A 16,826-nucleotide genomic window follows, 5' to 3' on the forward strand; every position below is an offset into this window, starting at 1 on the left:
TTTACCTGTAGATTAGTGGAGTTTTCACATAATAAATTAATAATAAAACCAAGTTGAGAATAAATCAAGTGACTAATCGTCTCCTGATCAACATCACCGATATATTTATCCTGTGCACAAAAAAGTTTATTAATTCAACTCAATTGTAATAATAGAGACATTGATTTTCAAACAATAATTCTAATTACGTAAAAATGCATAACATTGCTATTCCATTTGAGACATCGATGCATAGATGATACAATTCATTGAGATTAATAGTATTGTTGGATTGTTCGTCTTTATTAAACATATTTCGACATTTAAAAAAAATATAGTTATATTAAACAGGAAAACAATAAATATAGCTAAATCTTACCAAATATTGAACACATAGATTCCACAATAAAACATTATTCTGCAGCCGCTTTCTGATTTCCAACATTCGCGAGAGATTTCCCAGAGTTGAAAAACAAGACGTAATAAGCTCCATGACTATGACAGCATCCATCTTTAGTAATAAATCAACACGATGGCTCTCATCAATTTCATGTAACTATATGTGCCGCGATACTTTTACTATACAGAACTTTACATTTAATTTAAGATTATTCAAAACATGTTCGCTTCTTACAAGTTCATTCGCGGAAAGAGATTTTTCCAAAAACGCAAATATTACTTCTTCCAGCTGCCAGCAATAATTTAGAGCAAACCTAAAAAAAATTTAAAGTTAGCTTACACTCAAAATAATTCTCTACAGTAATAAACCACAGACGAATCTTCTCTTTCCTCTGTTCAATTCTAATGAAATAAGTTTTAAGGTATTTGATATTGTTCGTCCTTAAAAACAAAACCTAACTTAAAGTACTGCACCCAGAACATGTTAAAACATGATGACATGGTTAAAGTCATTATTAACTTGCACACCTTTGATTCAGTGATAAATTGTTCAAACATCCAATGACAATCTTTGAAACAAGGCTTTTCTTTTCCATGAAAGCCAACAGATCTTGGACATAACATCTACAAAACAACAAGGTGTTCTTCAATAGAACGTTCAATGGTTTATAAAACTAGCTACAATACAAAAGGAGACATACTTATTTTGCAAAGTGTAATCCATAATCGATTCTCGTCCATATGTAAATTCGGTAATTTGGTGCATCAATTTAAATGAAGCTAAGTGGATTTTCTTAACGTCACAATTACGTGATAATGTATAAATTATATCGAGGATGTTTTGGTTGAGAATTTCTTCACAGTTATTTTCTAAACATACAAAATATAACAAACCAACTAAGGTTAGACTGATCTCATAGTTCAAGAAAGAAAACTTGCTTCTTCAACAAAGCTCACCATTATCTACAATCACATTTTTTCCTAAAGTTAACATAGCGCACACAAAATCAGTTTGGTCAGAAAATTGCCAAAAGCCAGGATTGCTACAAATTCTAAAATGCAAAACAAAAACCCGTTAATCATGTCATTCTATTAGCTACCTGTTTTCCGCAGTGCGACGTTGAACGCAAAATCTTGAAACTATGATGCCTGCAGTTGTGATGTGAGTACGTTGCTATTGTCGTATTCACTTTTAACTTTTCCAAAACCTAAGTTCAACGGCATAAAGTGATCGCTCAGAATGACAACTATGAAAACTTAAACAACTTACGTACATATATATACTAACCTACTAAATTTTGAGTTTTTGCCAAAACAGTCGAAACCTTTTGAAACACGAAACACAACCTTCTTTTTACAATCTACATAATAAGAAAGCGTTATACAATAAAAAATTTGAATCCAAGCATCAGCAAAGAAATATTCGATATGAGTCACAGTGAAGGTATCATTTGTATCATTATTGTTTGAGTGTTGTGTATTCTTTTTCTTATCATTCTATTTGAAAAAGATTCCACTCACCATTCAGCACAAAGTCTTGAAGTTGACGGAGAAGAATAATGCAAAATTTAGGATCATCTTTATTTTCTTCCAGTTTTTCTATGGTTTCTTTCACGAACTTTAGGTCAGATGAATATTCTAGATTTGTAACGATCTACAAAAACAACAAAATTAATATCTATTATTATCCATAAGACCATGATCGAAATTCCGAATTTCCCAGATATCTGCAGACCAACGTTTCTTCTGTTTTGCTTTGGACATAACGTACACTTGGGCTTCATAGGAAATTTTTGTAAACTCTAAAACCTTTTCCAATTCATATGTATTATGCATCCTACTATATACTGAAGTTTGTAATTATTCTACTTGATTCATACACTGAAGATGACTTAATGTAAAGTCAAAACATGTTCATACGTATTTAAAAAAAATTTGTCGTTTATTTTATATACCAAATACGTATACATCATATTTACCTTATATTCCTCGTCGAACTTTTCTTTCTCACTTTCAGCTTTTGAAATATATTCTTATGCAAAATTAAAGGAAAGATATATTAAACAACTCCGACATACTGACTGTGTATTTCTCAATTTTTTACAACACAAATGTTGTCATGACAGTCTAGCCAAGATGTCAATTAAACTCTTTGAAAACCTGCAAAAATAGCTTTTTTCATTGGATCAATTTCTTGAGCTTGTTTAAAGTACGATAACGCCTAAAGAAGTCGTATCATGTTAAGAAAATATGAACTATTTTATAGCTATCATTAATCAATATTCGGCATTCAGCGTGTTCGCCAAACAAAGTTTTTTTGACTCGGAAATTTTCTTTGTTTCAGAATTTTTTAGCGATCTGGTTGGCTGAAAAAACATTGGAATTTTGTTTTTATTTATAACTAAAAAATGCCATCCGCACTTAACATTTCAACGTATATAAATATTTGAATTTGATTCAATTTGAATGAGACCAGTGGTCTAGTCAGCTCACAGTTTTATTTCTGCCATGTAAAGTTAAAAAATACAGCAAAGTCTTTTTAAAAAAGCATTGCTATTTGAGCAATCTGTCGATTGTAATACTAAAAATTAAAGAATCAGGTTCTTTTCAGGAGTTGCCGATGTTACATGCAACATCATGAAAATGCAACATCATGATGATGAATCAGAGAGAAACGATGTTAATATTTGTGAACTAATCTCTCAATCAAAATATTTTGAAAATCATTGAAAGAGTTTTTAACTACCTCTGAAAAGCACTTCTTTCGTTGAAAGGCACGTCCACAATGAATATAGGCTTTCACACATTTTTCATCAATCTAAAGTTATACAATGATATTTGCGTCTCGTTGATTTAACCCTCCCCCAGTTGCTAAACAATACAGTTCAAAATATGTTAAAAATTTCTATGTGTAAAAAACCTTTAATGCCCATTTACAATCATCAATTGCAGCGTCGTACTGTTCAACTTTGATCAAAGCCTGAAATTTGTGCCAATAACAGTTATAAAATAATTAGAGTATTGACTTGGAATGTACATTTATTCCATGCATACAATTGCACAAAGTTACTAGCATGTATAAAGCTATAGTAACAGTCAGTTTATTTCACATCATAAGTCAAATGTTTCTTCAAATTTTCAATATTTGTTGGTTATACAGTCAAAACTCCCATTAGCAGACACCATTGGGACCATGACCAGGGGCCAAACTAGGACATTAAGTGTGGGAGGGGTTAAATACTCATATATTCAACTCTCATATATGAATATTCACCCCCCCTGACCACAACTTAGTGTTTACAAAAGGTGCCTGCTTTCAAGAGTAGTTTGAGGAGGTTCAACTGTAACATTGACACCGCAGAAAGGGGGTGCATTTTCCCTACAATTTTTCCAGACTATAGTATTTCACATACGTTATCAAAAATACTACTCATAAATTTTGTATAATATATAATTAAGTGCAATTTTGGGAGGTTCTTGCCCCTCCAAACAAATCTTGCCTGCACCTATGAGCTGTGCGTAATGACCCTGAAAAAGTTTGATCTTTTTTCCATTTTACTGGAATTTACATAAAGCCATTCCAATTTGTTTGTATGTGCATGAAACACCTAAACACAATGGATGAAATAATTTAACCTGTGCTCTGTTCGTGTAAAGTGCTGGAAAATATTTGACAAGTCCAATGGCTCTGGAGTAATAATCAATGGCTATCTTGTAGTTCCCTGCTTTGAACTCCTTGTTTCCTTTCAACTTTAATTCTTTGGAATTTGCTTCATTTTCTTTTCGTCTTTGAGCACGTTGATTCGCATCCTCTTGAATATTCCGAAGAATGCCATCTAAATATACAAAAAATTGCAATTTATGTAAGGGCAAGTTTAAAAATACTTTCTATACCCACAATAAATTAATTACCCCAATTTATCTAACTATATAGTGTGTTGTACTTCTGACAAAAGCAAATTTCATGCGATATAATTAAATGCTTAAAAACATAAAAAGAAATACCTGATTGCTCTTTTCTGCTTTGTTCCTACATAAGTAATCAATAAAAATTCATGCTTATATAAATCATTACACATGATTGACAAAATCTAAAACAATTATACTGCGCTTTTACTCCAGAGAATTCCTTTCTCTCGTTAATCAAACATTTATCGTATTTTATCGTCAGGTTTCCTTGACATGGTCTGTTTTTCATAAAATTGTCTGATGCTTTCACTGCTTCTTTCTGTTTTTTCTCATCGTCAGATGTAAGATCCTTTATGATAGATTCTGCATATTGCACAACAGTACAAATACAAATTTTTAATGATTCATACAGAAAATTGGATAGCTGATATAATATATTGGTTTTCTTAAATACTTACCAACTTCATCGACATCTTTCAAAAATTTTTCGAAATCACCGCTTTCTTCCTCCATATTGAAAACCTGTCGCTATAGCAACAACAGCACGTAACTGATTATTGATTTTATGTGATGAACGAAGCTTTTCTTTCCTGTCGCATTTTTACAAGAATTTTCTTTCTGTCGTCAGCTCATCAAGGTAAAAACAGAGTATTACAACAAGGATATCTACAAGTTCTGTGCATAAACGTATCATTGTTCGATTGCATCCTTGCAGTCTTTGTCGACCAAAGTGTAAATCATCTGTAATCATCTGTCTAATCAACCGTTATAGTCTTATATCTGTAATAAATCCATTATTACAGATAAGACTCCATGGCCTAAGTTTGACAAAGCTGTTTCAGAGCTTCATGACTGGCTCTCTATTGTTGAAGAAGTCATTAAAAGTCAACGCATCATGCTTGGTAACGTTGATGAAATGGAATGATTAACGAACAAACAAAAATAGGTTAGTTTGCTGTGTAAGAATAAATGAATCATGAATGATTTGAAAGATGCATTTAGGATTTTCATTTAATCAATGATCTGTTTGTGTTGTTACAGTCTGTTGAGGGCGAACTTCGTGGTAAACATTATCTTCTGAATGATGTTTCTGAAATGAGTCTTAAACTCGAGGAAGAGACAGACGATGAGTCCCATAAGAACATATTGCGTCAACAGGTCCAGTCTCTCAAGGATCATTGGCACAGGGTCCAACAGCAGTATAATGAATGGTTAACACGGATAAACCTGATGTGGGATTTGTGGAGACAATATGAACAAATCAAAACGGATCTGGAAGCATGGCTTACCAAGTCAGAAGAAAAAATGTTAGAAGTTTGGAAGGCGTCTGGAAATACTGTCGCGGAACTGGAAGAACTACTGACAAATCATAAGGTATGCTATTGGATTTTATTTATATCACTAGAGTGCTTAATATTATAGAATGATTTGCTATTGTGTTATTTTATTGGTTAAATGCAAGGACTTTTTATTTGCTGCAGAATTTTGAAGATGAAGTCGAAAGTTGGCAACCGCTTGTAGATAGGTTGAATGATGTTGGCAACGAATTAATACGAGAATTCCCCGAACATAATCCGAATGACATTCGTTTAACTTCACATCGTGATACACAACGTTACAACAAACTGGCTTCAAGGTAAGATAAGTATTTACTGAATGAATTAGGACCGTTCAGGACTAATACTTTTAACATCCACACTTAATACTGTCTTTCCCTAGAAATGTGTCTATTTACTATATATATGTACATGTATCATTCAATAGTTGTGCAGAGCATACAGACAAGTTGAGCCGTCTCGTTCAATTTGATGAAAGCATGACAGAAGCACTCACTTGGCTCACTTCAACAGAATCAAAAATTGCTGAGTTGGATAGTGCGGCCGATGCAGCTGAAGAACACACCGATCGCTCCTCTTTGAAAGAAGAACTAAAAGTTCGTAATTTGTGTTCATTTATTGTTGTTGATTGCTTATCCTCAAACATTGACAACAGTGTTGGAATACACAATACTTGAGTGGACTTTCGCACATTTTTATTTCAATAAGATCGAGGGCATTTCGCAGTTTGGTAGGTTGCGTAGATTGTTATGTTTAGTTGACATTTGAAGTTTGTCTTTGTAGATTTTAGAAGTGGATATTAACAACCGCCACGAAACTTTTGCTTCTCTAAACTAGACAGGTCAGACAGTAATGTGTGATCTTGAATCAGGAGAGGTTCTTGCTGGTCTTCAATCCAAACTTGATGATATAAATGATCGATGTAACAGTCTCAATCCCTCTCGTATCCAGTGGCGTTGTGGCAGGGGGGGGCCAGGGGGGCCAGGCCCCCCCTAGCTGTTGATTTTGGGGGCGCTGAATTGAATACGAGTCATCAAGGTTTAAAAATGGGCTATAAAAAATTAAAAACGCATTTGAAACAGTAACAGTTATTTTCGCAGTTATATATTCAGTGAATGAAGTTAACTTTAGGGAAATAGGGAAAAAGTAGACAGACCAAAATGAAACCTTGTAAGGGGTTCGATTAAAGAATAAGATAATGACGAACATTCTATAATTAGATGTTTCGTTTGTGGCCACAACGCCTGCATGATTTGTCACGATGACTGTAGACAACATACATGCAGGGGAGAAACTAGAACTCTAATTGGGGGGGGGGTGAATATTCATATATTCAGCTTTTCCCTGCTGATTTCTATTGAATTTAACATCGCCAACAAATGATAACAGCCCTTAATGATACCGCAGCATGTACTGCATTGTTTGTATTGTGTTATTTACATTTTCATCGTTACGACGATTCATTTGTCATTTTCAGTAGTAAAGCAAGTTATTATACGGTAAAACTTTTTTAAATCACTTAAAGCTTCTTCGTAAATGTTCAAGATTCATTTATCCGCAGTTATCGAATGTGCATAACAGCATAAATTTAATTGAAATTAAGATATTTTTAAACAACAACATTTGAAGACCAATTAAATTAATGTCTCAAAATGCAAAACTCTCATTTTGAGCAGATATAATACCGATGTAATTCACACAACAAACATTTCATTTGATAATTCCACTTGTGTTGGGAAGTCTATTTTAATATTATTTAATGTACATCATGGATCATGGTGCAATGTTAAAGACTAACTGCAATGTCTAATTCTTTCAACACTACAAAGAGAAAAAAGTCGGGTGCTGAGTATCGAAGATTAAAGAAAGCTAGACAAGAAGAATTTTCAAAACTTGGGGGAGTTTTGCTTGACTACTTTAAACCTATACAAAATGACCCACCGTGCATTTTGTCACAAACAACAGAGGAGTTAGAATTAAAACTCAGGGAAACGCCGAACATCAGTGAAGACCTTAAAAAAGTGCATGCGCAAGAAAAATCTGAGTCGACAGATGTAAACGATCAAGATGAGCATACTTTCAAATGAATCAAAAGCAGTGATTCTGTTGGTGAATGATTTGATATTGACAGCTTTGTCAATTCAAATGAACGTAAGGAAGGCGAAGGCATCTCAGAATCTGCTGAAAATGAATTGAATTGAAATATTTCTATTGATACGAAAGAAAACACGTTTGATCCTGAAACAGTTGTTAATCTTAATCTCAGCATTAGCGAAAAAAGGCGTTTACTTTATCGTTCACGCATTATACGCTCATCATACGCGTATCGTTCTCGTATCATACGCGTATGTTTTTCGTATGATACGCGTATCATACGCGTAGCGTATGTTAACAAATACGCGAGCGGTACTGTAAGCAAGCAACTTCTTGCTTTCCATTTCAAGTTAAAGTTAGGTATACCTGTAATTGGTGTTAGCAGAATAGTGTTTTTAACATTTATTACGTTTCTTGAACTCTTTCTTAACTGTGTGTAATGTGCAAAATAAAAAAGACGAGCTGATTTCGAAGAACGTAGACTGTTTGGTTCAAACTCCAGACTAAGTTTACAAGTTCTTTGTAAACTTACTTAGTTTACAATGTATCGTCCTTGGCGATTTCAACGCTAGAGTTGGCAATGATTTCCACACCTGGCCATCCGTTCTCGGTCACCATGGCATCGGCAATGTAAATAGCAATGTGCAGATGATTGGGTTTTTGTTGCCAACTCGGAGGAATCCCTTCAGCGCATGATGGATAGCTTCGAGGCTGCTACCAAATCCTTTGGCGTTATCATCAACACGAAGAAAACAGAAGTCATGTCTCTCTCGTACTCACCGATAACATCCCCGATCACTGTCAATGACACTCCGCTCGCAAACGTTCAATCCTTCAAGTATCTTGGCAGTACTGTCACCAGCGACTGCTCCATTGACAAAGAACTTGACAACCGCATACAGTGTGCCAGTTCGTCATTCGGCAGGCTGTGGAAACGTCTGTGGTCTTCGCATGACATTAAAGTTACTACAAAGATCGCCGTGTATAATGCAGTGGTACTGTCGACTCTCTTGTATGGTGCCGAATCTTGGACGTTATACCGTAAACACGTCACACGTCTCCGTCAGCTACAACAACGTCACCTACGCGCAATCCTCCGCATTTCCTATCAACAAAGTGTAACGAATGACAAAGTTCTGACGAGAGCCAACTCCATGGACATTGAGATTACCCTCGCCAAAATGCAGCTAAGGTGGGCTGGTCATGTTGCTCGCATGGCAAACAATCGATTACCCAAACAGCTACTCTTTGGAGAGCTCGCTGAAGGAAAGAGACGTACTGGTCGTCCGCTCCTGCGTTGGAAAGACTCTCTCAAATACACTTTGAAAACATGTCAAATTTCAATAGATAATTGGCAACTCGAAGCGGCGGATCGATGCGACTGGAGAGACAAGTCACGTAACGGTCTCAACAAAAAGGATGATTTGAGGCGGCGGAGCATGATTTGAATAATTATGCTTTTCAAACATCGCATATGTCAAATTTGTCCTTTATGGAAACACTGTTCATAATATGAACAGTGTTTCCATAGAGGACAAATTTCGTAATATGAGAAAAAAAGGAGACATATAGTTATTATTATCATGAGTAATAATTGACATTGGGTTTTGCTGCATCACTGAAGCAATTCTATGAACCAGTTGTGACGTTGGAATTGGTTCACGATAAACTAAGAAATATTGTTGGGCAATTTTTCTTGCACGTCGCACCAATAACCTTAAAAAAATGAGTAAAAGATTGTCTGAGTTCAGAAACTGTACAACTCCAAGACAGCCGGAAATTATATCTATGTTCACTCTGGCAGAAAAAATGATAGTTTAATGAGAGGTAGTTCAACACTTAGTTACTTACAAATAAAAACAATAGTATTTAACAAAATGTGGTTACAGGTAAGTATCATTAATCATTATCATTGCCCGGAACATTCAACCAAGTTATTTAAATTAGTAGGAATTCTACTTTTTTAGCTTTGCCTTAATTTAAATGAGTAAAATGCTTTGAATTTAAAATAAAACCTACAGTGTATAGGTATTTGACAGCCATAATTTATAAAAATATATGACACACTTATAACAAGCTAATTGTGTCAATAATTATACTAGAGTGGTGACATCATGAAGAATTAAATATTTGAGGAAGGTGTGAGTTGGTGACATCATGAAGAATTAAATATTTGAGGAAGGTGTGAGTTGGTGACATCATGAAGAATTAAATATTTGAGGAAGGTGTGAGATGGTGACATCATGAAGAATTAAATATTTGAGGAAGGTGTGAGTTGGTGACATCATGAAGAATTAAATATTTGAGGAAGGTGTGAGGAAAAGCAATTATTTGAATAAGTTCTAAGCATATAAATTTGAAAAGTGTTTTACTGATAAAATTGTTTTTCAAAGACAGATAGTTTTTGTTGCATTATCATTGATATTATCTCTACCCCACATGAAATTTCTAACATATTTACGTATGTCAACTGTAGCTAATAATTATTTGTTATATTTTCAGCTCAACACCACATTAATTTTGAAGCTATAATGGTGGTGGAGCATAATGATATGAAAGAAATGCACAAAAACCTGCAGTCTGGACCCATTCCACTATATACTAAACCAGCATTTTTCGTGATCATTTCAACCTAAAAGACCATAAATAGTTGCATTTCACAACCAAAATTAAAAACTGACACTCCTCAAAATCCCAAAGCTTAACTCCCCAACAAACACAATAAATGAGAGATCATTGTGTTAGATACATTAAATAGCACAAATCGAACTTAGTTACAAAATCTAGCAATATGTGTATTAACATCTTCCTTTGCAAGCACAACAGTGATGAACTTCAGGGAAAAGATTCACGGCATTTTCATAACAAAGGTCATGCTGTCAAGCTCCAACATACTTAATTATCATGTTTGAAAAAATTATAAAATAAAAAATTAAAATGAAATAAAAAATAAGACATAATCATTGTAAATATTAAGATCCACTTCATTCAAACCTTGTGAATGGTGGAATCATCATAAAGAACTGATTTTTGTTTCTTTTCAGCAGCCAGCACAACACCATTTGTAGCTGAAATAAACGTTTTTCATAAAATGTCAAAACGTCTCATATACATTACATAAATGCATTAAATCAACAAGAAATTTGATCAGAGTGAGCAACATGTATCTTGTCCTGCCTATATAAACAAACAAGTTGCAATACCTACCAAAAAAATGACTCGAATTATTATTTGGCAATTGACTGCAACATAATGATACATAATAAAAACAATAATTAGCACCAGACTTTCACAGTGGATTTTCAGTGCATATCCCAAGATTGAATGAACGGTTTAAGATAGAGTCACAATAAATTTAACTTTACAGTCAAGAGCCATTTGACTCTGAAGATGACTACCGCTGAGGTTGTCGAAACGTCAGTCAACAACAACAAAAACAGTCCTTCTCAGGACTTTATTAACCTGGACGATCATCATTTACAAACATATAACGATACTCCCGGGTTCAAACCATTTACTTTAAAACGTATCATTGTTGGATTGCATCCTTGCAGTCTCTGTCGACCAAAGTGTAAATCATCTTTCCAATATCTTGCACCCTAAAAAAAAAAACCATTAGACTGATGATACAGCGCTAACTACATGGAATATAGAATATTAAAGAAATGTGCACTACTATAAAAAAAAAAGATAGAAAAGACGAGGTTTGATCAAAATTTTGGCAGAATAAATTAGTTCACACTGATGATTTATTGACACTGGTGGTAGTGCAGACTCACAAAATAAAGATAAGGGCAGTGGATATTTATTTTGAAAGCCAGAACCTAACATCCCAACTCTAGCATTAAGATTTTGCACACTTAAACTTTCTTATTTTTATCAACTTATTACAGAGTGAAACTGTGAAACGGAATTTGTTATCGTTTTGTCGTAGTTGCTTTCCCTCTATGCTTCCCTCGACATAATGTGTGCCCGCAGTCCTCGTGGGTAATTCTCACCGTAAAATGGCTACTGGTGTCCATGAGTGGTGTCCGCTAAACTACATTCTATCTCTATGCATAAATTTCATATATCAATCAACACAATCAATAAACCTTGGGTGTAAGTTAAGGCGAAAATTTAAAAAGCAAAATTATGTTGATTATCATTATCGCCGGGAGTACAAATTATTTGAGCTCAAACCAAAAGCAACTTTACATAATCCCACCAAATTATCTCGAAGTGTAGCAAAGTAAAGATTAAGTTTTACGTCACCTCAGGTAACTTGAACTTTCCTACGTAGATATTTTTCAAATCTTCCAAAGTTTGCCAAGAATCCGTAGTAAGCTTTGTAAGTTTGGACTGGGCAAACAAGCGATACTTTGTGCTCTGGATATCGCACTAGTTGTAAAGAATTTTCTTATGTGAAATGATTTTCAAACAGGTCGACTGAAACATTTATCAATCTAAACGAGAACTACTCAAGTACTGTAAACAAACTTTACGAAATATTTATGATACAGAGGATCCTAGAGCTTGAATATCCATTTTTTGTGTTGTAACACATGTCATAATCTGTCGACTGCTAAATGTGTTGTTCTTTCTATTTTATGTTTGTTCATGACATTATTAGGGATAGTTATAATAGGCGGAAGCTGTTGCGATTACCCAGCTTAAAAAAACAGAAAGTTAAATAAATAAATAAATAGCTATCGACGACTTATTAAAAATGTTAGGATTACTATATCATCCACAAGGATCACAGTCATTTCTTTGCACAATAACATCAGAAACTATGTACTAAAGTAAGTACCTAAACATGCAGGTTTAAAAAAACGAAATTCGTTTAAACGAAATAAAAGGTGTGTCCTATTAAGCAGTAAAGTGTGTTCTAATTACGTAAATATTCAATTCGACACAATTACATAGATAAGGTTACTTTTATTGAAATAAGTTACGTTCAAAAATGTTTTTTTTACAATAAGATAGATCATCCCCCTCAAAAAGTTATATGTGAAAAGTTTTACGTAAATAGTAGCTTTGTCTTTCAACTATACCAGATTCGCCAAAATTTTAATTATTCCATGGAGCACTGGCGAACATCAACATTTGGATTAATGTGAACAAAAACAAAGGCAAAATTCTTATTTCAGTAAAACACGAAAAACCGCACCATGCATATATATAAAAACTGCAAAATTACCAACAAGTTGAATTTACCTTTGCATCAACACATTTGACTACACATAAATTTAAGTTAATCTTCATGCTTTACAAAGGTACATGATTAAACAGGTAAGACACTGATTCACCGTTATGCGTTCTTCGTATAGCTTCACCAAGAATCATAGATATGTCAATAACCTTAAAAATATAACAACTTTATTGGCATGTAAACACTTAAGACAAAAACAATATGTCATGCAAAGACAATTGAAATGGGGAGTGTTTAATCTACGAAATACGTATAATATTTTTAACATAAAGAAGTATAGATCACCTTCAACCTAGAACAAATTCTCATTTTCTCGTCCTGCGGAATTGTATTTGTTACAACAACAGCCTCTATATCGGTTGCGTCAATACGAGTTAAAGCCGGTCCAGATAATATCCCGTGAGTTAAGATTGCAAAAATCTGTTTGGCACCAGCATCTTTTAATCTATCATACAATAAACATAATTACTTGAGAAAGCTTTGCTTGCGGTCAAAAAGAACCGCTGATCGCGGAAAAAATCACTACAACTAGGCCTATAAAAAACTCTTAATGGGATGCTACCCCTAGACCATTGTTTTAAGAGTCATCCTTCTAACATAAACTCTTTCATCACTTGTGCAAAGAAATCAAGATTAGTCCCCAAAATATGGCCTTGGACGGTTGGGCCGCCAATCAGCAGTCCAGTCTCTGCGTTCGTTCAAACTGTGGTTTGATATTCTAATCATTAGAATCTAATGAATATCAGTAAGACGAAGTTTCCTCCTGAACCTGCAGCCATTAGGACATGCCTCTCTAAGCCTTATTTTTTCGAGCAAAACAGATTGTGTTTATACTATGTTCAATATGCATCTTGGGTGTTATCTGTGAACACGTCTAGAAGTGATTTGACATGCTTATTCGTACAAACATGTTGTCCTGCCTCTTACATATCATCAACTTCCGTCCATGGAACTTATTTTTATCACACTCCTAGTCAGTCATTGCTTGACAGCATGTACATTAACGCTGTCCAGGCTACTAAACACTCGAGTGCGAATGTCCCTCTGGCTGTAACTTTCTTCAGATAATGCCAAAACTTTTCCTCAATTTTCATAACTTATTATTGGCTTTCAACCCTTAATTTCCCGTCTTCCATTTCTTGCATAAAGCATATAATGACTTTACTAACAACCGATAAATCACTTTCTTTGTCCCATAGAAGACGTTAAACATGAGAACAATCTCTACTGCGAATGAAAGCATGACATATCTCAAAGTTTAAAAAAATGGGTATTGGGGTAAGCTGCGGTTCTTATTGGTCAATGAAAGAATGCGATTACATTACCATCAGCATGATTAGTTCTTACTGACCATTAGTGCATAGTTTATCAAAAATATGGTTATTATGATTTGGCATTTTCTATGTGCTTAGTGACCACTGTAAGTCTATATTTTCTCAATAAGAAGTTAAAAGTTGACAAAAAGAACGAACACTCTGTAGTATAGCAAGTTGTTAACTTTTGGCACCCATTGGTTATCAAACATAGGTATGCATGGTGATGTATGTACAAACATAGGTATGCATGGTTATGTATGTACAAACATAGGTATGCATGGTTATGTGTGTACAAACATATGCCAAGATTCGGTGTAGAAACGTTAAGAATGCTCAATATGACTTAAATAGATAATAGTAAATGTTTTAATTCAATGCAAAAAATTCTATTAAACATGCTCCTTCCATGTTGGCCATTTTTTAAAAGACAGAATGTTAGAGCCCCAAAATAATCAAGATTTTTTTTAATTGGCATGATTAAATTTAAAAAAAAGACAAGCCATGATTATCTTCAATTAAATACTAAATATTGACACTTACTTTTGACAAGCCAAGGCAAGAGTACCGCATGTGTCTGCCATGTCATCAACTAATATTGCTATCTTATTTTTTACATCGCCAACCAACACCATACTTGCAACTTCATTGGCTTTTTTCCTCTAGAAAATGCGATTTTCATCAAGACTGTCAATAACACAAAATGAAAGAAAACTTAACTTGTCTGAGGGCTCAGAAAAGGCAAACCTCCCCCACCCCCCTACAACCTACAACTGAAAACTACATCTTTGTTTTCATATCACCTCTTTATGAATTAAAGCAAATTCCACGTTCAGTCGATCAGCAATTGATGTCACCCTAAATTAATCATTATGATAGTCGCTTACCTACATCTTTGATTCTTTTTGATCAAGAAAAGGAAATTTTGTTAATATTGGTTAAACATACAAACCTTTTTGCTCCTCCTGCATCAGGAGAAACAATCACAGATTCTTTCCAGTTATTAACGTTTTCCTTAATCCATTTCAGAACAGCAGGTTCTGCATAAAGGTTATCAACAGGAATATCAAAGAAACCCTAAAAATAAAAAATAACAAATGTTTTTAGATAACTTAAACATACGTACCACCCCACGATGTCTAAATCATGTTGAACAAAAACTAATACATAAATTGAATAACCAGAAGAAGCACTGGAGTTCTTTCATCTCAGTACAATTCATCTTACTTGAATTTGTGAAGCGTGTAAATCCATAGTAATAATATGGTCAGCACCAGCAACTGAGAGCATGTTCGCCACAAGTTTTGCAGATATTGGTGCTCGGCTCTGCATAAATAATAAAAATAAATTAAGTAATAATAATGATTTCTTGTATTGTGAGCTATCATCATGAAACCTTACAGTTGGAAGTTAAGCTCTGTTAGACAAACTAAAATATGACATTCCAGCAACTTTTTCATAGTTTTTATTGCTTGTCACATGCAAACTAATTGAGTCTTTTGGCAACTGGAATTATTGTAAAAAATTTTTGGCAATTGTCACACTCCTCACACTTGCCATATATGCACCTCATAATGTAGTATGATCAGTTATACACACTTCATTTTAAAATATCACAAAAGAAAACTGTTTGAATTCACTGTAATTGCAATAAATACCTTGTCTTTTTTATCTTGTCGTGCATATGGAAAACAAGGAATGACAGCAGTGACTCTTTCTGCAGAAGCTATTTTACAAGCATTGATCAAAATAAGAAGTTCCATCAAGTTGTCATTGATATCCCCACAACCGCTTTGAATAATGAAAACGTCTTCTCCTCTGACAGACTCACCAACCTCAACACTAATGTAAAATATCTGAATTATTTCTTAGATTTTAAATATGACTTGCCATTTTTAATCATTTTCTACAATTCATAGAATGCTAAACCAAATGATTAAAAGGCAACAATATTTTCATGAATTAATCTGTGAATTAATAAATAACCACATCTGGTTTCAGTTGTTTGATGTTCTTTTATTTTATTTCTTTCACTTTGTGGTCGGTGAAGAAAGTATAAAAACAAAGAGATTTTTTAACAGTGCGATGCTAAACTCATTGTCTATTGTAACACCACAAAATTTCGATAAGGTAAATATAAATGTCGATAAAGTAAACATAGTTTGAAAGAAGAAACAAAAATTCACCTTGTTTCTTTATTTGAAAATTTCTTTAAAGTACATTTTCCTAGGCTGATACCTAAGCGTTCACAGATCAATTTTGCCAGCTCAGGATGAGAACTACCGCCAAATACTTTAATATTAGGCATCTTTTCTGCAGTCACGTTATTGACGTTATCTTCTTCAATGACTACAACGTCAGTCGCCACACTCAATATTTCTGTAACTTTCAATAAGTTCTAAAAATCTACAAACTTTAAACAATTATTGAACCCGGTCTGTAATTTGCTTACAATAGTTTCAACTTTCAATTTCACTTTCACAAAATAACATAACAATCATACTGACCATACGATGCCATGCTGTTTGCTGACAAAGAAGCACATTGCACATTGATGAAGACAGGAGCTCTACTTCATGTAACATAGACATGAACAAATTT

General features: G+C 34.0%; 3 protein-coding genes and 1 long non-coding RNA gene across 5 annotated transcripts; 1 reads left to right on the forward strand and 3 right to left on the reverse strand.

The window, feature by feature from the left end:
* Positions 1 to 261: 261 nt before the first annotated feature.
* On the reverse strand, positions 262 to 4,892 carry LOC124446260 (tetratricopeptide repeat protein 12-like). Its single transcript, XM_046997106.1, has 15 exons — positions 4,746 to 4,892; positions 4,496 to 4,650; positions 4,384 to 4,408; positions 4,015 to 4,214; positions 3,299 to 3,358; positions 3,125 to 3,196; positions 2,539 to 2,599; positions 2,358 to 2,410; positions 1,900 to 2,032; positions 1,667 to 1,739; positions 1,336 to 1,430; positions 1,080 to 1,248; positions 907 to 1,002; positions 614 to 692; positions 262 to 490 (listed from the first exon to the last, which is right to left on the reverse strand). Exons 1-15 carry the CDS (start codon positions 4,798 to 4,800, stop codon positions 323 to 325), a joined length of 1,494 nt encoding a protein of 497 aa, XP_046853062.1. The 5' UTR covers positions 4,801 to 4,892; the 3' UTR covers positions 262 to 322.
* On the forward strand, positions 4,876 to 6,827 carry LOC124446263 (dystrophin-like). The gene is made up of 4 exons (XM_046997110.1): positions 4,876 to 5,233; positions 5,329 to 5,661; positions 5,769 to 5,923; positions 6,052 to 6,827. The coding sequence occupies exons 2-4, from the start codon at positions 5,383 to 5,385 to the stop codon at positions 6,299 to 6,301; spliced, it is 684 nt and encodes a 227-aa protein (XP_046853066.1). The 5' UTR covers positions 4,876 to 5,233; positions 5,329 to 5,382; the 3' UTR covers positions 6,302 to 6,827.
* Positions 6,828 to 9,270: 2,443 nt separating this feature from the next.
* LOC124446265 lies at positions 9,271 to 11,107 on the reverse strand. 2 transcript variants are annotated; one of them, XR_006948372.1, is made up of 4 exons: positions 10,926 to 11,107; positions 10,713 to 10,786; positions 10,292 to 10,350; positions 9,271 to 9,434 (listed from the first exon to the last, which is right to left on the reverse strand). It is a non-coding gene; the product is annotated as an uncharacterized LOC124446265 (long non-coding RNA). The 2 variants fall into 2 exon arrangements; XR_006948371.1 differs by having other exon boundaries at positions 10,713 to 11,106.
* A 1,511-nt stretch (positions 11,108 to 12,618) lies between these two features.
* LOC124446721 (ribose-phosphate pyrophosphokinase 2-like) lies at positions 12,619 to 16,773 on the reverse strand. The gene is made up of 9 exons (XM_046997583.1): positions 16,733 to 16,773; positions 16,412 to 16,631; positions 15,884 to 16,067; positions 15,453 to 15,551; positions 15,178 to 15,302; positions 15,029 to 15,083; positions 14,769 to 14,887; positions 13,198 to 13,357; positions 12,619 to 13,061 (listed from the first exon to the last, which is right to left on the reverse strand). The coding sequence occupies exons 2-9, from the start codon at positions 16,531 to 16,533 to the stop codon at positions 12,969 to 12,971; spliced, it is 957 nt and encodes a 318-aa protein (XP_046853539.1). The 5' UTR covers positions 16,534 to 16,631; positions 16,733 to 16,773; the 3' UTR covers positions 12,619 to 12,968.
* Between the last annotated feature and the right edge of the window lie 53 nt (positions 16,774 to 16,826).

This window comes from Xenia sp. Carnegie-2017, unplaced genomic scaffold (genome assembly GCF_021976095.1).
Source record: "Xenia sp. Carnegie-2017 unplaced genomic scaffold, XeniaSp_v1 HiC_scaffold_22, whole genome shotgun sequence".
Taxonomy (NCBI): Eukaryota; Metazoa; Cnidaria; class Anthozoa; order Malacalcyonacea; family Xeniidae; genus Xenia; species Xenia sp. Carnegie-2017.

Bases quoted from the DNA above. Each gene is read 5' to 3' on its own strand.
- LOC124446260 (XM_046997106.1), bottom strand. From the start codon at position 4,800: ATGGAGGAAGAAAGCGGTGATTTCGAAAAATTTTTGAAAGATGTCGAT. The intron at 1,431-1,666 runs GTTAGTATATAT...TTTGCATTTTAG, and splicing joins AAAAACTCAAAATTTAGTAG to AATTTGTAGCAATCCTGGCT. The intron at 693-906 runs GTGTGCAAGTTA...AATTTTTTTTAG, and splicing joins AATTTATCACTGAATCAAAG to GTTTGCTCTAAATTATTGCT.
- LOC124446721 (XM_046997583.1), bottom strand. From the start codon at position 16,533: ATGCCTAATATTAAAGTATTTGGCGGTAGTTCTCATCCTGAGCTGGCA. The intron at 15,084-15,177 runs GTTTGTATGTTT...TGATTAATTTAG, and splicing joins GATGCAGGAGGAGCAAAAAG to GGTGACATCAATTGCTGATC. The intron at 14,888-15,028 runs GTGATATGAAAA...CGCATTTTCTAG, and splicing joins TTGCTTTAATTCATAAAGAG to AGGAAAAAAGCCAATGAAGT.
- LOC124446263 (XM_046997110.1), top strand. From the start codon at position 5,383: ATGAGTCTTAAACTCGAGGAAGAGACAGACGATGAGTCCCATAAGAAC. The intron at 5,662-5,768 runs GTATGCTATTGG...TATTTGCTGCAG, and splicing joins AACTACTGACAAATCATAAG to AATTTTGAAGATGAAGTCGA. The intron at 5,924-6,051 runs GTAAGATAAGTA...ATCATTCAATAG, and splicing joins TACAACAAACTGGCTTCAAG to TTGTGCAGAGCATACAGACA.